Below are 21,394 nucleotides of genomic sequence, written 5' to 3' on the forward strand. Positions count from 1 at the left end.
AGTAGACACAAAAATGTTTTGGGTTGTAAAAATTAGGTTTTTGGAATTGGGTCAAGTTGATTAACCCGATTGTTTCACTTTTATTTTACAAATTATTTTTTTATTGCTCCACCATTGTTTCTTAAGTAATATATAATCAGCGTAAAATTAAGGATAAAACACTTTATTCAAAGTGGTCTTAGTGGTCAGATCCTTCTCAAAACCCAAAATGTCTCTCTCAACTTTGAAATCTGAAGAAAATGGCGAGCTTCAACCTGAAACCATTGTTATTTCAGGTAAGTGACTTAAGTCAATTAGATTTTTTTCCTTTATTTAATTTTTCTCAGGCATGGCTGGCCGTTTTCCGAATTCTGACAACATCTACGAATTCCGTGATAACCTCTTCAACAAAATTGACCTTGTGAGTGATGATGCCCGTCGTTGGGCTGCTACCCACGCCGAAATCCCCAACGCACCGGAAAAGTCAACTTAGTTGAAAAATTCGACGCAGGTTTCTTCGGAGTTCATCAACGTCAAGCCCACACCATGGATCCAATGTGTCGTATGCTCCTAGAACGTACTTTTGAAGCTGTCATGGATGCTGGTATCAACCCTAAAGAACTACGTGGTACTGACACAGGCGTGTTCATAGGAGCTTGTTTCTCAGAATCTGAGAAAACTTCATTCTATGAAAATTTAGATCCTGAAAAGTATGGTATCATGGGTTGTACTAGATCCATGTTGGCAAAACGCATCAGTTACTGGTTCCAACTTCAAGGGAGAAGTTTCATCACTGATACAGCTTGTTCCAGTTCCCTGTTTGCTTTGGAGCATGCCTACAGAGCTGTCAAAGAAGGTAACTGCAACATGGCTATAGTCGGAGGGTGTAACCTATGTCTACATCCAGTGGTTTCACTACAATTTGCTAGACTGGGTGTTTTAAGTCTTGATGGAGCTTGTAAGTCATTTGATAACTCTGCAAATGGTTATGCTAGATCAGAAGCTATCTCAGTGGTGATTCTCCAGAAAAGTAAAGATGCCAGGAGGGTCTACGCTGAGATAGTCCACAGTAAAACCAATTGTGATGGATATAAAGAACAAGGTATCACCTATCCATCTGGGAAGGTCCAAAAAGTCCTTCTGGAAGATTTTTATCAGGAATGTGGGGTTGACTCATCTGGTTTGACCTATGTTGAAGCTCATGGTACAGGAACTAAAGTAGGAGACCCTGAAGAACTGGGAACCCTTGATGAGATCTTTTGTAAGAACCGTAAACATCCTCTTTTGATTGGTTCTGTTAAATCTAACATCGGGCATAATGAACCCATATCCGGGTTGTGTTCAGTGGTCAAAGTGGTGCTTGCTTTTGAGACTGGGTACATACCACCTAATATTCACTACAATACCCCGAGACAAGGTGTGGAAGCCTTGGAAACTGGTCGTATGAGGGTTGTTAACCAAAACACCTCTGCCAGATGATAAAGGGATAATTGGTATTAACAGTTTTGGGTTTGGAGGGGCAAACAGTCATCTACTCCTACGTTGGAATAAGAAACAAAAACAACCATGTGGAGATGCCCTACCACGTTTGGTTTGTTTAAGTGGACGTACCCTGGAAGCATTGGTTTATTTGATGGACAATATTCAAGGTTATTTTGATCAGGAGATGATTGCTCTGTTGCAGAAAGCTTACCAGAATACAATTTCTGGACATTGTTATAGAGGATTTTTAGTGGTGACCAAACAAGCCACTTTGGCAAAATCAACTTTTAAACATGATGAAGACACTAAACCTTTGAAACTTATATTTGGACATTTGGAGGAATACCTGAAATTTGGAAGGCATTTATTCAATATACCCATGTTTGCAGCCCATGTTAAAAAGGTGCAGAATTTCTTGAAAACCAAAAATCTACTTGAACCAAGCTATCAAAATCTTCAGAATAACCATTTAGGTGCTTTCATATTACATTCTGGGATATCCCATATTCTGAAAGAGTTGGGTATTAAACCAGATGTGGTTACAGGGTTAGACCTACCTGGAAAATTAGCTGCCCAATATTTTGATTCATTATTATCTTTAGAGGAATGTTTATTAAAACTTCTTACCACCAAATCTGACATTGACCAAAATGAAGACCCTGAAAACCTTTCTAATGAATTGGATTATACTCAACTAGTGATTGGAGGTCATGAAACTGTGACCAAATACGATATACATTTGATTGACCCTAAAATTGATTCACTTTTGAGTTTTCTCCAAGGTCTTGGCCAACTTTACCAACAAGGTTATGATTTAACCTTAGAAAACCTCTACCCTAAGATTCATTGGCCCGTTGGTCGTGGTACCGCAATGATTTCACCTTTAATCAAATGGGATCACAGTAAAAACTGGTTTGTTACTGTGTACAAAGCAGAAGACAAGACTAAATCTGGTCAACGTGTCATTGAACTATCCCTACGTGATGATGAATGGACCTTTTTGAAAGGGCATGTCATAGATGGACGTTGTCTATTCCCAGCTACAGGCTATTTGATCTTAATCTGGGAAACCCTAGCCAGGGTCGTTGGTAAATTAACAACTGACATGAAAATAGTTTTTGAAGATGTCAAGTTTCTCAGGGCATGCACTGTACCAACTAAAGGTCTATTGGAACTAATCCTAAACATTCGTAAAGGATCTGGTTATTTTGAAATAGTTGAAGGTGGGTCCCAAGTTGTAACTGGACGTATTTATGAAGACCTTGGTATGTCCAAAGAATGGGAACCATTGAGTACACCTCAAGAACCCACTTCAGATTTAGAATATCTCCATGAGAAGGATATTTATAAAGAACTACGTTTGAGAGGTTATAATTACAAAGGAGACTTCAGGGCACTTAAAATGTGTAAGTTGGATACTACAATGGGTAAAATAACATGGACAGGGAACTGGATCCCTTTGATGGATTGTATGTTACAAATGCAAATCATGTCTGAAGACACCAGGAACCTCTACGTCCCAACCAGAATCTCAAAAATTTTAATTGACAGCGCTAAACATATCAAAACAGCCAAATCTTTAGCTAAGGATATTGAAGATCATCCAAATGTCCCTGTGTATTTCTACAAAGATTTAAACATTATCAGGTGTGGTGGAATTGAGGTTAGGGATTATGGGCTTCATCAATTGCTAAACGTAATCAAGCAGACCCAGTTTTGGAAACTTACAAATTCAGTCCATATTTTACTACAGAAAAGCAACCAATTGAAGATGTGGTGAGACAATTTGTTCAGATAGCCCTGGAGAATGAACCTGTTGTCAATCTAAAATCTGTAGAAGTTTTAAATGAGAAACCATTACAAGGTGATATTGTATGTTTATCACAATATATTAAAATGGCTCTAGAAGGATCAACCAGTTGTCAAAGCCCAGTTGATTGTATTGAGTAACAGGGATGTTGATGCTGGTATTGGAATATCTGTAGAAGATAAAAAGATCAATGCTGAGTTTGATTGTTATTTTGGGATCGCACAAAATTTATCAAAGGATTTAGATTTATCAAGATCATTGATCAACATATTGAAACCCAAGAGTTTTGTTGTTTCCATTGAGGACCTAAACAGGGACAGCTTTGATATTGAAGGATTGGATGTGATATCTTCTCATTCAACAGACCATTACAAATTGGTGTTGTTAAAACCTAAAACAAACCTGAATTCAACCCAAAAACATCAAATAATTGAATTGTCTGAAATGGATTGGTTTGATCCATTACAGACCACCTTAAAAACCGATGATCCAGTGATACTATGGTCTAATGATCCACAAAGTGGTATTTTGGGTCTTGGTAACTGCCTTAGAAGAGAACCTAACATGTCTGAAAGAGTTACCTCCTTTTGGTTACCACCACAAGACCAATTTTCATCAGAAAACCTAAACCTACAACAACAGGTATCTAAAAACTTAGCTGTCAACATCCTCAGGGACAACCAATGGGGTTCTTACCGCCATTTCAAACTCCCAGCTTCTTCTGGTCATGTAAACGTAGAACATTGTTATGTAAACGTAACAAACCGTGGAGATCTCTCATCCCTGAAATGGATACAAGGTCCTTTAACCCATGACACCAACCTACAACCAGAACAAAAATTGGTTCATGTTTATTACGCTGCTATTAACTTCAGGGATATTATGACAGCAACAGGGAGGATTCAAGCTGATGTTGTTACCAGAAACAGACTAGAACAAGACTGTGTCCAAGGGTTTGAATACGCTGGAAGGACTTCAGAAGGTGTAAGGGTTATGGGTATGATGACCCGTAATGCAATGGCAACCTTAGTCCCTGCAGATGTTAATTTATTATGGAAGGTACCTGATGATTGGAGTATGAAAGACGCTGTTACAGTACCAGCTGTATATGGGACAGTGTTATATGGGTTGATCCAAAGGGCAAACCTACGTAAAGGCGAAAGTATATTAATTCACTCCGCTACTGGTGGTGTGGGCCATGCTGCTATCTACGTAGCAAGTTATTTTGACTGCAAAATATTTGTAACTGTCGGAACTGAAGAAAAGAAGAAATATATCAAGAAGACCTTCCCATGGATCAAAGAAGACCATATAGGGAATTCAAGGGATTTAAGTTTCCTCCAGATGATTCTAAAACACACCAGCAATCAAGGTGTTGACTTGGTATTAAATTCATTAGCAGATGAAAAACTACAGGCATCTGTAAAGTGCCTGAAAAAAGGTGGTAGGTTTGTGGAGATAGGAAAATATGACCTTGCTGCAGATTCAAGGTTATCATTAGACCTTATTGAAAAAGAAGCTTGTTACCATGGAGTTATGTTGGATGCTCTGTTTGAAGCAGATCCCACTGTAAAAAGATCAATTAGTGATCTTCTTCAGGAAGGTATCAACCTAAAATACATCAAAGCTTTACCAACTACGTGTTTCAACAATGATCAACTAGAAGAAGCATTTAGATACATGGCAACTGGTAAACACATGGGTAAAGTGGTCATAGAAGTCAGACCTGAGGAACCTACCCTGATTAAACCTCCGCCTATTCAGAAATTCAAAGCCCAGGCGAGGTTTTATTGTAGCCCTGATAAAATCTATATTATTAATGGTGGTCTAGGAGGATTTGGTCTTGAGTTGATTGATTGGTTAGTCCTCAGAGGTGCAAGGCATATCATAATCAACTCACGTAGAGGTATCTCTTCAGCTTACCAGAAACTAAGGTTACAAACCTGGAGACATTATGGGACTGATATTAAGGTATTCACTGAAGACCTGAGTACTTTACAGGGATGTACATCACTTTTAACCTCTGCAAAAGAGTTAGATATGCCTGTGGCAGCCATTTTTAATTTAGCTGTCTTGTTGAAGGATTCTTTGTTTGAGAACCAAACCCAGGAACAATTTAAAACCGTTCTAGATCCTAAAGCTACATCAACTATAAATTTAGACAAGGTATCAAGGATTATTACACCAGAATTGGAACATTTTGTGGTATTCTCTTCAGTATCCTGTGGAAGAGGTAATGCAGGTCAAACAAACTATGGTCTAGCTAATTCTATCATGGAGAGGATTTGTGAACAACGTCATTCAGATGGATTACCAGGATTGGCTATCCAATGGGGTGCTATTGGAGATGTTGGGCTTGTAGCTGATATGCAAGAAGAAAACACTGAGTTAGTAATTGGTGGTACCCTCCAACAAAAGATACATTCTTGTTTAGATGCCCTAGATGGGTTCCTAAGACAAAAAGATCCTATTGTTGGTAGTATGGTTGTAGCTGAGAAGAAAAGTGGATCAGGTGGGGCAAACAACATTGTAGACGCTGTTGTTAACATCCTAGGTCTTAGAGACCTGAAAACAGTTAGTCATCATTCAACCTTCCTGAATTGGGTATGGATTCAATGATGGCAGTTGAAATCAAACAAACTTTAGAAAGAGAATATGATGTATTCCTATCTCCACAAGATATTCGTGGTATGACCTTTTCTAGACTACAAGAAATTGCTCTACAGAAAAGTTCTGATCAACAAGAAGTTGTTGAAGACCTACCAAAAGGTGTTAAAGTATTGTTGAGGTTCATCGCTAATGAATCCGAAGCGGATATACCTATTGTTCATTTGGTTGAAGGTAATCCCATGGAAAATGGTGTTCAATTATTCCTGTTACCTGGTATTGAAGGTATGGCTACACTTTTTGATCCGATGGTAGAACACCTGACAGTATCTACTATGTGTACACAGTTTTGTTATACTGATCCTGAAGATACCATTTTGGAAATGTCAAAAAATCAAGTGGAGGTAACCTCTTTTAACCTCTTTTACCACATTTTATAATTTTTTATATTTTAGTTGATAAAAGGATTGATTCAAACAGAATTTTGTATTGCTGCACATTCATTTGGTTCAGCAGTAGCTTTGGAGGTTGTAGCCCAGTTAGAAAAACTAGGTTTTAAAGGTACCCTCATTTTATTGGATGGAGCACCTTCTTTCATGAAAGATCTGATTAAAACCAACTTGTGGTTACAACTGAAGCAGAATTTCAAACAAGTTTACTATGTTCACTCATGTCAGTATACCTACCCTTTGATGTCATCATTAAATACAAGGTACCATCAAAATATCCCTCCTAAACCTGGTTTACTATAATTTTTTTATATGTTACAGAATCAAATGTTACAATGTGATACCTATGACCAACGTATTGATGCTGCTTTGGCAGTAGCTCCCAAACAACTACCACATCGCCCTGAATACATGAAAAGGGTATGCCAAGCTGCTTTCAAACGGATGAAAGCCATCTACAACTATGAACCTTCTTTTGGAACACTTGATTCAAAGTACTCCTCTTCAGACCAAGTAATTCCAGCATGTTAGACATTGAAGAAGATTATGGTCTTTCTCAGGTGGTAGGTCGTGATGTAGAAGTGAGGTTCTACGAAGGTAACCATGTCAGTATCCTGGAGAATGTAGATATGATTCTGGACATTAACAAAATAGCGCAGAACATTAACCTCAAAAAGAATACAGTTGATAAAGAAAGTGGAAAGATTCAGGGATTGATAACCATACCTGAAAACCTACCTGAACAAACAATTTCTTAGGTTATATTAAAATGGTTTGATGGTGTGTACAAATTTAGTGTACAAATGGTTCAAATGTGATGGAATTTTATTTAAACATAACTTATTCTCTAATAAAATAAAATTAAAAATATCCTAAATCATCCAAGACCCTGATGACATTTTCTTTTAACCTGTCATAATATTGCAAAATGGAATCATCATATTCAAAATCACTTTGATAATCAGAATAACACACAGGTTTCATTTCACCAGGACATCCATTCCTGTAATGGTGCATGAAACCTTCATCAAAGTTCAGATCATAATTAATATATTTAGGATCTAAAACTTTGAAGTGATAATGGTTGTGCACAGCAACAACAGCTTCAGTTGAATGTAAAGATTTGATATACATTCCAGGACCAGTACAGTTTTTAGATTTAAAGAGTCTCTGGGACATGTGCATGTAAGCTGGTATGTCCAGATCATCAATATTTCTGTGGATATCTTCATAAACATCTTTAGGGAAGTGAGGTTTCATGTTGTTGATGGTAGCATTATCAAAAAAGTAGCAATTCCTTGCAATAAATGAACCAGGTGATAGGTTTTCAGATGTTGCTCGTTTCTGGGCAGTGTTTACCAGATCCCTCAAAGAGGTCATACCTCCTTTAGGTACAATCACCTCATCAGTATCCATCACACCAATATATTCATATTCATACATATGTGACAGGAAACAATGATTATAAGGTATTACCTCTGCTTGCATGTTTGCATCATGTTCCAGGAACATGTGCTGAATAAATGGTTCATTCAACTGTACCTGAGGTAACATTAAAGGTGTGACTTCCAGAATACCTTTATCTGTATAATATTCATACAATTTTTGTACTTGGGGATTAGCATAGATATCAAACATGTAAATCTTTTCCACTCCAAGTAACACCATGAATTCAATCCATTCTACTAGCCTCACCGTGATGTCATTCACAAAGTTAACACCTTTGGTACACACAGCAAAACCTTTCTTTTTCTCAGGTTTTCATAGATTACCTTTAAACTATTACTTGCATCATCACAAAAGTTTTTGACCAGGGAAACACTTGAAGGTACCGCAAAACTCAACTCTGGAGGTAGTTTACATGACAATAAATACGGTTGGAACTCACCATCAGGTTTCTGGTACCAATATTCATTCCAAACATAAAAGTATTCTTCTACAGGGACAATAACAGGTTGTCTTTGATCATGGAACCAAAACTGACACCAGGTATCCATCTTCACAGGATGTCGTTTATCAATCATTGTCAACAGTCTCACAGTATTAATCTCAGGTCTATCATCAAGGTATGCTCCTATAAGTTTGACATTACCTTCAGGTGTTTCCAAAATCTGCCAATATTCATGCACATATTCTATTTCTGTGATATCCGGGAAGTTTGCACACGTGTCATTGTATTTCATATCAAACTGACGATGGGCATACCAGAACTTTACAGGTAGGTTAGGTCTTTTGAGAGCCAATGAAGTTATTTCTTGTAATTCGCTTAATCCTTCCCAGGTTTTCACCCGTGTGTAATCCTTCCATTTTGAAAGCCTACCAAGTAAACTGAAGTAATTCAGGTACACTAAGAAGGTGATCCCGATACTGCACACCAGAAAGTATTTACGGCCTTGCGATAATAACATCTCTTGATAATATAATATAATAAAATAATCGTAAATGGAACTTGACTAAATAGTAGGGAAGAAAAAACATGCTAACGATTTATTGTTGATCACGTTTTTAATTACATGCATTCTTTGTTGAATCAGTGATAACATCGGCGATAACATCATTCAACCATGATGCGTGTGCGCGCGCTGTTGTGCTGCATGCGCCAGAAACAAAAAATTGTCTTTGCGTTATTACTATGTTTAATTTCACTATTATTACTAATATTAATAGTTGATATAACCAGAATCAACGGGTATACCCCTGTGGATAATATCCGGACACACCTGAAGACTGTGTTTGGTCCCAAACTGGTTCAACATGTTGATATACCAATAAAAACGAGAATAGATGAAGAAACATTCTATGAAAACTTATCTAAAGAGCAGGTAAACCTAGCAGGGTATTTCTGGTATGACCAAGTTCAAAAACAAGGTAAGACCTTGCGGTACAACGAAACCTGTGCCCAGATACCTGAATTAATCGACCTGAAGTTTGTTAATGTTGACTGGCAGTTGTTAACACTCCCAGATGCAAGTTTTCAGTTATATTCTGCATATTTAGACAACAGGGATGCAAACCAACTTGGGTCTGTCATTAGAATACTTGGTATGGTCTCAGTTGATACTCAAATCAATGATAAACTATTGTTTCCTGATGTTTACTGTCAAATATGGTCCAAACACTCACAACAACCCATTATGACTAAAGTATTCGCTGTGGATTACCTCTGGAGGGACTATTGGGGTAAACCACAGAAATCTACCTACCATCCTTACATGTTGACATGTGTCTTACCAGAAAACTATCAATATATCCCTGAAGCAGTGTCTTTGGTTGGTAAACCCTGTGCTAAAGCAACTAATCTACTAAAAGTCACTTATGAACATGATGAGAACATACCAGAAGGTACACCTGATGCTAAAATATGTGTTTGTGTCAAGGGTGTGTCTGAATTTGAAGATAAGTCTCTGCAGATGATAGAATGGGCAGAATGGTTGAAACAAATGGGTGTGCAACATGTTTACATGACGGTGTACCATCTGCATGAGTCTACTCAAAAAGTATTAGATTACTACACCCAGAAAGGGTTCATAACTCAAGCTAAGTTACACCTGGCAGGGAATGATCCTAATTCGCCTCACCTTCAACATATTTTCCATCAATCACCACGATATAACATACAATTTGATTTGATAGCGTTCAATGATTGTCTTTTACGGAATATGTATCGATATGAATATGTCATACCTGTGGAACTTGATGAAATACCAATGGTTAAAGATACCAGTAAATCTACTCTTCAGGAGGTACTTAAAGACATGCCCAAGGATAAAGATGCTTATGTATTGCAAAGAGTACCTTTTATTCAGGAAATCAGCTCAACTGGGGATGAAAATTTGTTTGGTTTGCCTGGTTTTCTGACGTTTTTAAATAGTGTATATCGTGTTAAACCTGAAAAAGATCAAACTGTTAGTATAAAATGTTTATTTAATACTCAAACAATGGTTATGATACATAATCACTATCCGTTTATGAGTCTATCCGGTAAGATTGTGTCCCATGATGTACCGTTATCAATTGCCAACGTGGAACAACACTTAGATAAATGCCCAGATGATAAGATCGATTGTAGAAAAAGGAAAATATTTGAAGCGAGAAAATGGGACTTTAAGGATGAAATTATACTCAAAGTTGGACGAGTTATGAATGATTTAGGGTATTTCTAATGTGTTAATTTGCTTTTTTCACTAAAATTATAAAAGTATACGTCATTAAATGTTAATTATTATTAAATAAATATAGTAATAAAGTTATATAAACATAAATATTGTTATTTTCTCATTTTCTGGGGTAAACATGAATAATCTTGAGAAAAATAACTGATAATAAGTGTTTTTATTATTTCATTGACCGTTTATGTCACTCAATTGCGTATATGGAGCAATATTTAGAGACTGAAAGCAAAAAAGGAGAATTATTACAAGTCAACTATTACAACGACAGCGTTATTAGACGCAATACAATAACAATAACATGTTAAAATATACACAATATTGTCTTTTCTTAACACCTGTCTGTTTTCTAGTGTTTCTCTGCATGTAAGAATAAATAACATCGAATTGAAACAAGTAATCGTAGAAATAAGTTTGAACACTTTCAAATTTCGCGCTATTAATATATTCGATTTTGATTGGTTGCTAGGGAAATTTTCCTGAATCGACGCGCTTAGCAACGGCCAATCAGAGTGCCGGAAAAGCGGCCATCATGGATTTTATTCTGTGACGTCACAGTAATTCCATGATGGCTGACCCTACGACCAATCACAGGACGCCGAGTAAATGTCATTTGAAATTCAAATTTATAACCTACAAATTTTCTAGTTGTGATTGTAGTGAACGAAACTTGACAAATACTTGCAATTAGTTCGAAGTAACTACAAATCAGCCCTAGAAGTGCATGAAAACCACAAGCATGGATAAATAAGAACGTCGCTGTTGATTTTCAGTGCCTCCTGAAGAACAGGTAAGATGAGAATCACATAATGTGGAAGGTGTTAATGACTTCAACGCAAACATTTAAAAGTGTAAAGGAATATAAAGGAGGTGAGTATCTTGTGCACCAAACAATTACATTTAGATCAGAAGACAAGACCATGGTCTGTTTAGTTAATCCAGGAATATCATAGGTAATTTTCGTGGGTACAGAGTAATGTTAATTCAAAAGTTCAATCAATCCCCTTTATTAAAATAGTTAACATAGATAAACATACCTTCCTGATTAGTCCGTTTAATAAGTGTGTCTGTCATCATCATTGCAGCCACTAAAATAACATAAAACGGTTTAAATTAGTAATATATTCACCACTTCGTGTACGTCGGTAACATTGAAGTGAATATCTCAGAAATAATTAACTTTGTTTAAATCATGGGCAATCGTTAGGTGTCCTAAGTTTACTCATCATTATATTTTAACAGTAAATAAAACCAAAAACATTCACCAAGTAATAAAAACATACCTTCTGCAGTAGAAACTTCGCAGTTGTGATGCTCTTAGAAGAGAAATGTAGTAAATCTGTAAAAAGGCGAAGATTAGTAACAGATTCAATATAAATTAATTGCAAAGGCAAAAATAAGTTATTTTCAGTGCATGTACTGGTTTGCTATCATGGTTAATCGTAAGGTGTCCTAAGTATATTCATCATTATATTTATACTGACAAGAAAACTAAAAGCATGCCAAAAATAAGAGAAACTTACTTCTTCACTGCATCTAAATCTATGGCTTGGTGTATTTCCGTGGGAAAAGTAGAAAATCTGCGAAATAACCTGATGATCAGTAACAGAATCAAAGTAAATCAATTACAAAGTTTAAAAAAGTTGTTTTCAGTACTTATTAACTTGTTTGCTATCATGGTCAATCGTAAGGTGTCCTAAGTATACTCATCATTTTACTTACAAGACATAAAAGCAAGTGAGATAGATAAGAAACTTACCTCATTCAAACTAACAGTTGCTGGATATAACCTTGGTGCTCTTCAAGAAATGAATAAACTCTGTGAAATAAAATGAAAATTAGTAAATTTCCATTAAAGTTTGCAAGCAGAAAAGTTGATGAAAATGATTAATATCAGACTATTTATCAACTTGTTTGCTATCATGGTCAATCGTAAGGTGTCCTAAGTTTATTCATCATTCTATTTAAACACTAATTAAAATAGGTACAGAAAATGATCAAATCTTACCTTATTAATAACAAAGTCTTGCATTGTTAGGATCCATGGTATGATAGGTGCAATCACTGCAAAATAACGTAAATTTTAGTGGTCTGAGAATACTCATTGAAAAGATACAACAATGGGAAGTAGGTTTCAGTATTTTTAACTTTGTTGTTATCATTATTAATCTTAAGGTGTCCTAAGTTTATTCATCATTTAATTAAACACTAATTTAAATAGATATACAAGAAATACTAAAATCTTACCTCCTCAGTAACAAAGTCATAAGCAGCAGGGAATAATACAGGTATTGGCAGGTCCAATAACTGCAAAATAAAGTAGAATTTAGTAATCTGTGAATGCACATCATGAAAATATACAACAATGAGCAATGGTTTTCAGTATTTTTAAATTTGTTGCTATCATTATTAATCGTAAGGTGTCCTAAGTTTATTCATCATTTTGTTTAAACCATGAACTAAAATATAAACAATAATGATCAAATCTTACCTTTTCTGTACCAAATTTTTAATGGGCTACAATGATTCCCAACAGTTGCAGGCCAAATCTGAAAAGCAAAATAATAATTAGTGATTTGTTCATATTTTTCAAGAAATATAGATAAATACAAGTTATTATTCAGGTTGTATTAACTTTGCTGCTATCATTATTAATCGTAAGGTGTCCTAAGTTTATTCATCATTTTATTTAAACAAAGAATCAAAATATAAATAAAAAATACCAAATCTTACCTTTTCTGTATTCAAGTTTTAATGAGTTATGATGGTTTCCAACAGTAGAAGACCAAATCTGAAAAGCAAAATAATAATTAGTGATTTGTCCATATTTATCAAGAAATATAGATAAATACAAGTTATTATTCAGGTTGTATTAACTTGTTGCTATCATTATTTATCTTAAGGTGTCCTAAGTTTATTCATCATTTTAAATAAGCATTCATCATTGAAATAAACAAAAAAATAAATAAAATGGTACCTTCTATAAACAAATTCTGTCCACAGCCCTTATTATCAAGAAAAGACCCAAAACCTGTAAAATAAAACCAAAATTATGTAATTTTCCCATTTAAAGCACAAGAAATAAATAAACTCACAAAATACAAAAATTATAAACAAACAAAAATATAAATTACCTCTTAATAAAATTCTTTCTTCAGTTCAACCTGAAACAAAACACTAAAAAACACCTATATTGACAAACAAAGCATGAAAATAAAATCAAGGATGTGTTGCAAAGGACACAGTGACAAAATTATATCTCTTGATGAACGAAATAGTCGCACGATTTATTAAAAAACTCAATTCTTTAATAAACCCGCGATCGCTTTATTCCCCCATCATCATTTTCTGTCTTCTTATAAATGAATAGTCTAAAAACTCTAGAACTTCATCCGGTGGGGATACTGCGACGACCTGAGTCCCCACATGGTGCCCAAATAACCGAACAACAGCTTCCTCTCGGGGTGTTTACGGATAACCTCGTTGATCGCCTTATCGACCACCTTCTGGTCAGCCTTACGCTGCTCGCTCGCCTTGTACGCCTCCTTCTTGGCGGCGAAGATCTCACCCTCCTCCTTCTTCGCGCGCTTCTTGCGCTCACGACGGAAGTACTCGTCGTTGATGTTCTCAGGCAGCTGCACGCCGGAAATGTCCAACTTGGTGGCGGTACCAATAACGTAACGCTGGCTGATGCGACGCAGCGGGCAGCCGTTCACTTTGAAGGGTCCGGTGATCAACAACAAACCAGAGTAGAGCTGTTTCAAGAGGACAACACGTTTACCCTTGTGTGGACCGGCGAGAACAATGAGAACTGTGCCGGGGGTAAGGGTATCGCGGATTGCGCGCTTGTGTCGCTTGAACAAACCCTTAGCTGGGCGCTTCTTGATCCTAAAATAATACAAAATGTATTTTTATTGATACTTTTTGGTGTTTTTCTTACTTGTCAAGTGTGGGATAGAAAGCACGATGCTTCTTGATGGCAACCATGCGTGTTTTACCATTTTTATCACCACCAATTTGCTTCTCAACAGTGGATCCCTTCACTTCCTTCTTGGGCGCGTCGACTTTCTTGCCCATGAACTTCCACAGAGCCTTCTTGTGGTACATGCGAGTGCGTGAGAAGCGCACAATGCCGTTACCTAAGTCTTGATTCCGCGGGCGGATCTGCGCCTTCTTTTTGTCGGTCTTCACCTTTTTATCGGCGGGTTTGCCCGCAGCGGGCTTCGCAGGTGTGGGAGCCATCTAAAACACCACAATATTATTAGCACTTTGAATCATTCACAGGAACACCACACAACACTTTTCAAACACGTCTGTTTTCACAAAGTTAACCTAACAATTGTCACGGCAATAACAATCGACAAAGTGTTGAATGTTTCAATTATATTGAACCAAATATCTTTACCGATTGTTGCGTGAGATGTTAAACTATCATTAATTCGCGATTGTACGCAGAAATGATGCGTATTTTCGCCGATGATTGAAGATTTTTATTGGATTTTATGCGGAATGGAACTTACTGCGTGTGCTCGACGATGGCGAAAGAACTATTACAGGACGCGGCTTGATCTACAAGGGTGGGGTGCTGCCATCTGGCGGTGGAAAGTTATACTGAAATTTGATTCAGTACGCGCTGACATCTTACGGCAACCAAATAAACATTTATTATTTAAATGAGTGACTCTCAAAATGTTTGTCAAAGTAAAACACCCAGTATGTTAAGAAATATTAGTTTTAACTAATAAATAACACGATAGTTGCTTTATTATTCCCTGGTAAATATATTATTGAATCTACGCGTGTTTTTTATGAAGTTTTTGATTGCAAAGTGTAAAACACTCTGAATTTGGCGATTTTATAGATTAATTTTTGTGCTAGTATTAATGTTTGATAGCAGGTGAGTTAATTATGCATTTGTTATGTTTTTTTGTCTTTACGGGGAGGGAAAATGATCTAAAATTGACTTTAAAGTAGAATAATTTACCTAAATTTTGCAATTTTTTTTGTAAAACCCTATATATTTTGATTCATTCACCCAATTTACATCTGGATTTCACGAGTTTATAGAAGAAGAGTTTCTCTATCGCAAATAATCAAGTTTTTCTTTTTAAAATGCCTACAAAAGCTCGAAAATTGCTTTCAAAATTGAAAAAAATTAAATTTTTGTTTTAATTCATATATAATGAAACTAATTAATTTGTATAATTAATTTTTTATTGCAGTAAGAATCAATAAATCATCATCATGAACACAGTTTCTAATAAATAACTAATAATAATAACATTTTGTATAGTTTTGCCATGTTTTGCCAAGGTTTTATCGTGGTTGTCGTTAGTTTTGTTTGCTGTGTTTACAAAGTCATAAATACAGAGGGATCGTCCAGGTTGGCGGTGAAACCGGAACTTCCAGTGGCTCCATTGTTAGCACAGTTGATGGTTGCAGTGGTTCCACCTAGGGCACCGCCAGGGGTGCTGCCAGAGCTACCACCACCGCCAAAAAGTTGGAATGGGCAGAAGAAGTTGGACGCAAAGTTGTAGAACATGTTGTTGGCATTCAAAAACTGGAGAACTCCTATAAATAATATAATAGTATATAGATTATTAAATTATCTATCAAATGAGAAAAATTTGAATAAATTTGGATGATTTTAACCTAAGTTACGGGAAGTAGAAGTTGAACAAAGTTTTTTGAACGAGTTTTAGCAACATTTTGGAAAAAGTTTAAAATATGCTAGTTTTAATAAAATATTTGATAAATTTTATAGTGATTATTATAAATGAATAATTTATCTATCCAATAAGGTTTTTTTTGATTTTGTCAACACCGTGTAGACAAAACTACAAGGTGTTAAAGTTAAGCATTACTTTTTACTTAAATAAAAAACTTCAAAAAGCAAAATTTAATTAAATTTTAAAAATAATCTACTATCAGTTGAAAATATTGAATTTTTAAAGCTGATATTTATAGACAGATAAATTTTCTATCAAATGAAGCTTATTTGAGGTTTCTAGATAATCTGCATCAAAAGTTACAGGGTGTTAAATATGAATAATATTTTTTTACAATTATTTTATGACAATTTGCATTAAAAGTTAATAATTCCCTACTTTTAATTAATTTAAAAAATAAATTGAACTTGATTCTTATAAAGAAATAAATTATCTATTAAATGAAACTTATTTGAAACTTCTACCTGATCTGTATCAAAAGTTACAGAGCGTTGAAAATAACAAATTAAAAAAATTATATTACCTTGAACGGCAGCGTTACTCCTTTGTGGATCAAAAGAAGCAATGGTACAATAGAATGTACGGAAAATACCCTGGAAGAACGAGCAGGGATTAGCAAAGAACAATCCGGATCCACGGAACAATTCCAATTCGGTCAACACTTGTTGCGTCATGTTAGTAATCAGCGGTAAACCATCAGCCATATTTTGAATGTGTTGCAGAGCAGCAGCCACTTTATCAAGCTGTGATTGAGATTCCTGCTCGGTAGCTAAACAAAACATAACCAAAAATAATTTATAACCTCAAAATATAAATATTATAATGTATTTTATACAAACCAGGAGCTCCTGATGCATATTGCATCGCCAAAACGACAAAAACAGACAAAAAGTAAACGAATTTCATTTTGATTTGGAAAAAATTGATTTCTTGAATGTTCTAGGTGATTGTTGATGTTCTCAAAACATGTATTGATCGACTGATGCCTTGTCCACCCATGTCCGACATATTTATACTCGTGAAAACGTATAAAACGCATAAAAACGCATAAAAACACATAAAAACACAAGAAAATGTCTTCAAAAGTGTTAGAATGCGTAAAAATATGTCGCAATATGTAAAACATTTATGTAGCTTGTTATTATCTGTTGTAAACATGTAGAAAACATGCATGTTGCAAGAGTAGTGACCCTGCGAAGGGCATAAGAGTGCATTTCTATACTTTTAAATGCGTTTTAAATGTTTTTCTATGCTGAAAATCCAAAGTAAAAACATAAAAACACATGAAAATAATATATTTGCACAAGTGCTTTGTTGCTACGCTCGAGTTTATGGATTTATCCTTAAGATTCCTTTGATTTTTTACATTTTTGTGAAGATAAAGCAAACAAAACGTAGTACTAGTAATATTATCTAACGTACGCGACTATGACTCAATTGTTGATGATAATAATTGTAAAAATGCTAAAAATATATTGAATATTTGTGGATTATCGACGTTTTTAAAACGTTTTTATAATAAAGTAAATTAAGAAATCTATCTATAATATGGAATCGCAAAATGTGTTGGTAAGCGCATAACTCAACAACGCCTAGACCAATTTGGCCAATTCTTTTTTTAAAATGTTTGTTAAAGTCCAAGGATGGTTTTTACGGCGAGAAAAATTCGAATAATTGCCGGAAAAACCCTAAAGACAGTCCTTTTCTATAGGATAAAAGTTGGCATTGAGATTCAATCATAGTTACAGTTAAATAGTTGAATCCGAGATGGCGTGCTGAAGTGCATTATTAGCTATTCTTTATATAATTTATTTGTTTAAAATAAAATTGCGAATCTTATTGATAGAATTGATACATACTATGTCTAGAACAAGAGAGTAAAAACGAATTACATTTTTATTAAACACTACCGAGACAAAGTCGCGGGCAAAAGCTAGTTTATAATATAAATGTAATATAATACAAAAATACTGATTTTTTTGGTTTAATATGTCGAAAAACATTTGAAAAACGTACGTTTTTTAGTAGAGTGTTTACTTTTATTACTTCTAGAAGAAAATTGTAATAATAACACATAAAAACGCTCAAAATGTTAAAAATTTATTTAATTTTCTTTACGTTGCGTTAAACTATAATTTATTTTCTAAGTATGATTTATAATTATTTTAAAAAACATTATACAGTACGTTTTATTAAGTTGATCATCAATTTCAAACCTAAAAACTGCATCAAATAATATTTTAACCTAAAAATGACAACATTTCTTTGTTCTAATCATTTTAGGCTATGTTATGCTACTGAAAAGACATAGGTTATGTTTTAGCAGATAAAAATGCTATTTATATCATTGTTTGAACATTTATATCTAAAATAGTTGAATAAAATAGGTTAGAAACAGATTCTGAATGACATCTAATAATGCGGCACGTTCCACTTAGTATAACATCAATTTCTAACCTTAAAATAATTATAAAATCACATTTTAGTTTGAAAATGACAAAAGTTCCTCGTTCTACGCATTTTAGGCTACATTATGCTACTTAAAAGATATAGGTTATGTTTTTGTAGATAAAAATAGAAAATACATCAATGTTTGAACAATTATATCAAAAACGCTTTAATAAAATAGGTTAGAAAAAGGTTATAAACCATACTTTATAGTATAGTACGTGTTACTAAGTAAAACACAAGTTTCTAACCTTAAAATAACCTTAAAAATCAATTTTAACCTAAAAATATGGACATTGTCTGCAATCTATGCATTTTAGGTTATGTTATGTTAGACAAACAACATATATTACGAGTTTATAGGAAAACTTTAAGTTTTAAACAAGTATTTGTTGCTAATATAATCAGTTAGTAAACTAATGTCAGTTTTTTCCTGAAGCATTGCAGTGACATCACAGCCTACGAGTATGACAAAATTTCGGCGTGGTTGGCATACCTTCGTTGGAAAAGCACACGGCGAAAATAAAATTAACCAATTACGCTGTGATAAGCGCATTTATTCGCCTATAAATACGCAAACAAGGTGCTCGTTAGACATTAGTCGTGCGCCATTATTCAGTTTAAATTCAGTTTAAAGCACATTCAATATGAAATTCGCGCTTGTTTCTGCTGTAGTTGCAGTGTGCTGCATGTCAGCCACATTTGCCCGTAAGTACTAAGCTGTCAAACGTCATAAAATATACATAACCTCAATTGAAAGCTTCTTTTTTGTTTTTAACGTGTTTTTCGAGGATTTTTTAAGGTTTTAATGAGTGATTTGTTATTGAGGGTGAAAATAAATGTAAAATATTAAAGATTTGATTTAAATTTTCAAATTTGACAGATCCTGCTGACAATAGACCTCCACAATCCCTACTATGCCGTCTAGTGACCTCTTTCGGTGACGGCATGTACGAAGCAGATCCTGGCAATCGTAAGTATTAATATTAATTGTTTAAATAATTTAATTGTTACTAAATATTATTTTTCGTTTGTTTATAAAGATGCCTTCTGTGGTATCTTCAATGTCATTGACAGAATCTGCCCAGATGCTGGATTATCTACCGCCAATCAATGCCCAGGTGCAAATGATGATGGTAATGATGGTGGTGATGATGGTGGTGACCAAAACCAAGAACCAGGAACTGACGACAACGAAAACCCCGATGATGACCAAAACCAAGACCCCAACACTGATGGTGACCAAGATGGAAACCCAGACTCTGATGGTCAAGATGGTCAAGATCCCAACACTGATGGAGATGATACCCAAAACCCTGACACCGATGTAACCAACCCCGATGAAACTCAAGGTGGTGATGATACCAACCCGGATACCAGAGCTAGGGTCCATGCCAAGTCCAAGGCTGCTTCCAAGTCAAAGGCCAATCATAAATCCAAGGCTTCCCATAAATCAAAGGGAGCTAAGTCTAAGTCTAAGTCCCACAAGGCTCATTCAAAGAGCAAGGCTCATAACAAGAATAAGGCACATTCCAAGAGCAAGTCTGCTCACTCCAAGAGCAAAGCAGCTTCTAAGAGCAAGCACTAAGCCGTTAAGAGTATAAACAATATACAATAAATAAATGGTCTTATAGAAAATGATATTTTTGTTAGTTTTGTTAATTTGTAGATCATGGTGATGAGGTGTGAGGTGTAGATATTATGTGTTGATTTGGTTGATTATAAGTTGTTGAGACTTACAGAAATATAATTTTTTATTTGTTGCTATTTTGGGGGAGGTTGATATTGTTAATAAAGGGAATAAACGGTGTTGGAATAAAGTTAGTGTTTAATTTATTATATTATTTGTTGATTAGTTATCCTGGTACGATATTAAATCAATTAACATAACATAACCTTATTGAGAGTTTTATTTTGTTAAAAATTGTTTTGTTTTTGAATATTTTTAATGTTTTAGTAGTTATTTTGATATTTGGAACAAAGACAAATCTTTGAAATTAAAAATCATAAATATTAATCCTGGATATCAATCGTTATTTGGTTATAAATAACGTAATATCATGCTTTTTAAATATTATTTTATATCTATTGATGTAGGGATGGCGTTAGTCGACGTGATTTTAGAAAATTTAAAAATAATTGGAAAAAATATTGTTTTTTAGGGAAAATTTGTTGTGTTAAGTTGATGATTTCTGAGAAAAAAATATTTTTATATCTATCAAACTCTAGGTTATGTTTTTGCAAATAGTTATATCCCTACAAATATTATAAATGCAAAAGTCCTGATGTTTGTTACACTTTCACGCAAAAACTACTTAACAGATCATCATGAAAATTTGAACACATATTTTTAGTGGTCCCCAAATGGTTATAGGCTACTTTTTATTTAATAAAAAAATATTTTAAAAATAAAATAAAGAAATTGTTTAGCCAATAATACCTCTGCATCTGGCTATTTGACTACTTTAACGCCATCTAGCATGCCAGCAATGAAGCTCAAACCAAAGTACTATAGTACCATCACACTGTATTATCACACTGTATTACCGACAGCTACGTCAACATCAAATCCAATTGACTACACTATGGAGACTGTACACTATTCTTCCATAGACTATACTTTCAGCCATTTTAAACTTCCCGCCATTCTACTTCATTGTTACTTCTTTTGTGACTACAGACGCGTACGGAAGCAACTTCATTATTTTAGATATTCGCGAG

At 34.7% G+C, this 21,394-nt stretch overlaps 6 protein-coding genes across 7 annotated transcripts; 3 read left to right on the plus strand and 3 right to left on the minus strand.

Moving 5' to 3' along the window:
• The first annotated feature begins 173 nt into the window (after window positions 1–173).
• Window positions 174–7,197, plus strand: LOC135800021 (fatty acid synthase-like). The gene is given in 11 exon segments (XM_065313161.1): window positions 174–275; window positions 327–449; window positions 452–1,436; window positions 1,438–3,125; window positions 3,128–3,366; window positions 3,368–5,858; window positions 5,861–6,282; window positions 6,334–6,490; window positions 6,493–6,590; window positions 6,649–6,814; window positions 6,817–7,197. Coding segments are annotated over 11 exon segments (6,705 nt in total). The 5' UTR covers window positions 174–208; the 3' UTR covers window positions 7,086–7,197.
• LOC135800075 (uncharacterized) lies at window positions 7,135–8,684 on the minus strand. The gene has a single exon (XM_065313177.1). The coding sequence runs from the start codon at window positions 7,993–7,995 to the stop codon at window positions 7,189–7,191; it is 807 nt and encodes a 268-aa protein (XP_065169249.1). The 5' UTR covers window positions 7,996–8,684; the 3' UTR covers window positions 7,135–7,188.
• A 207-nt stretch (window positions 8,685–8,891) lies between these two features.
• LOC135800037 (uncharacterized) lies at window positions 8,892–10,589 on the plus strand. The gene has a single exon (XM_065313162.1). The coding sequence runs from the start codon at window positions 8,892–8,894 to the stop codon at window positions 10,488–10,490; it is 1,599 nt and encodes a 532-aa protein (XP_065169234.1). The 3' UTR covers window positions 10,491–10,589.
• A 3,173-nt stretch (window positions 10,590–13,762) lies between these two features.
• Window positions 13,763–15,119, minus strand: RpL6 (ribosomal protein L6). Of its 2 annotated transcripts, none has more exons than XM_065313163.1 (3): window positions 15,017–15,119; window positions 14,437–14,738; window positions 13,763–14,384 (listed from the first exon to the last, which is right to left on the minus strand). In XM_065313163.1, the coding sequence occupies exons 2-3, from the start codon at window positions 14,736–14,738 to the stop codon at window positions 13,877–13,879; spliced, it is 810 nt and encodes a 269-aa protein (XP_065169235.1). In that variant the 5' UTR covers window positions 15,017–15,119; the 3' UTR covers window positions 13,763–13,876. The 2 variants fall into 2 exon arrangements, with proteins under 2 accessions (XP_065169235.1, XP_065169237.1); XM_065313165.1 differs by having other exon boundaries at window positions 14,902–15,026.
• A 573-nt stretch (window positions 15,120–15,692) lies between these two features.
• Window positions 15,693–17,222, minus strand: LOC135803227 (uncharacterized). Its single transcript, XM_065316811.1, has 3 exons — window positions 17,065–17,222; window positions 16,749–16,994; window positions 15,693–16,067 (listed from the first exon to the last, which is right to left on the minus strand). Exons 1-3 carry the CDS (start codon window positions 17,129–17,131, stop codon window positions 15,847–15,849), a joined length of 534 nt encoding a protein of 177 aa, XP_065172883.1. The 5' UTR covers window positions 17,132–17,222; the 3' UTR covers window positions 15,693–15,846.
• Window positions 17,223–19,218: 1,996 nt separating this feature from the next.
• Window positions 19,219–20,314, plus strand: LOC135802460 (uncharacterized protein DDB_G0290685-like). The gene is made up of 3 exons (XM_065316064.1): window positions 19,219–19,381; window positions 19,557–19,646; window positions 19,717–20,314. The coding sequence occupies exons 1-3, from the start codon at window positions 19,321–19,323 to the stop codon at window positions 20,259–20,261; spliced, it is 696 nt and encodes a 231-aa protein (XP_065172136.1). The 5' UTR covers window positions 19,219–19,320; the 3' UTR covers window positions 20,262–20,314.
• Window positions 20,315–21,394: the final 1,080 nt, after the last annotated feature.

The sequence above is a fragment of the Atheta coriaria genome, unplaced genomic scaffold, assembly GCF_025399875.1.
Source record: "Atheta coriaria isolate IRGN ID8LTWV9N9 unplaced genomic scaffold, Caltech_Dcor_3.1 hic_scaffold_2_pilon, whole genome shotgun sequence".
Classification (NCBI taxonomy): domain Eukaryota; kingdom Metazoa; phylum Arthropoda; class Insecta; order Coleoptera; family Staphylinidae; genus Dalotia; species Dalotia coriaria.

Bases quoted from the DNA above. Each gene is read 5' to 3' on its own strand.
- LOC135800075 (XM_065313177.1), bottom strand. From the start codon at position 7,995: ATGGTGTTACTTGGAGTGGAAAAGATTTACATGTTTGATATCTATGCT.
- LOC135800037 (XM_065313162.1), top strand. From the start codon at position 8,892: ATGATGCGTGTGCGCGCGCTGTTGTGCTGCATGCGCCAGAAACAAAAA.
- RpL6 (XM_065313163.1), bottom strand. From the start codon at position 14,738: ATGGCTCCCACACCTGCGAAGCCCGCTGCGGGCAAACCCGCCGATAAA. The intron at 14,385-14,436 runs GTAAGAAAAACA...GTATTATTTTAG, and splicing joins TTCTATCCCACACTTGACAA to GATCAAGAAGCGCCCAGCTA.
- LOC135803227 (XM_065316811.1), bottom strand. From the start codon at position 17,131: ATGAAATTCGTTTACTTTTTGTCTGTTTTTGTCGTTTTGGCGATGCAA. The intron at 16,995-17,064 runs GTTTGTATAAAA...TGTTTTGTTTAG, and splicing joins ATATGCATCAGGAGCTCCTG to CTACCGAGCAGGAATCTCAA. The intron at 16,068-16,748 runs GTAATATAATTT...TATTATTTATAG, and splicing joins GAGTAACGCTGCCGTTCAAG to GAGTTCTCCAGTTTTTGAAT.
- LOC135802460 (XM_065316064.1), top strand. From the start codon at position 19,321: ATGAAATTCGCGCTTGTTTCTGCTGTAGTTGCAGTGTGCTGCATGTCA. The intron at 19,382-19,556 runs GTAAGTACTAAG...CAAATTTGACAG, and splicing joins CATGTCAGCCACATTTGCCC to ATCCTGCTGACAATAGACCT. The intron at 19,647-19,716 runs GTAAGTATTAAT...TTGTTTATAAAG, and splicing joins CGAAGCAGATCCTGGCAATC to ATGCCTTCTGTGGTATCTTC.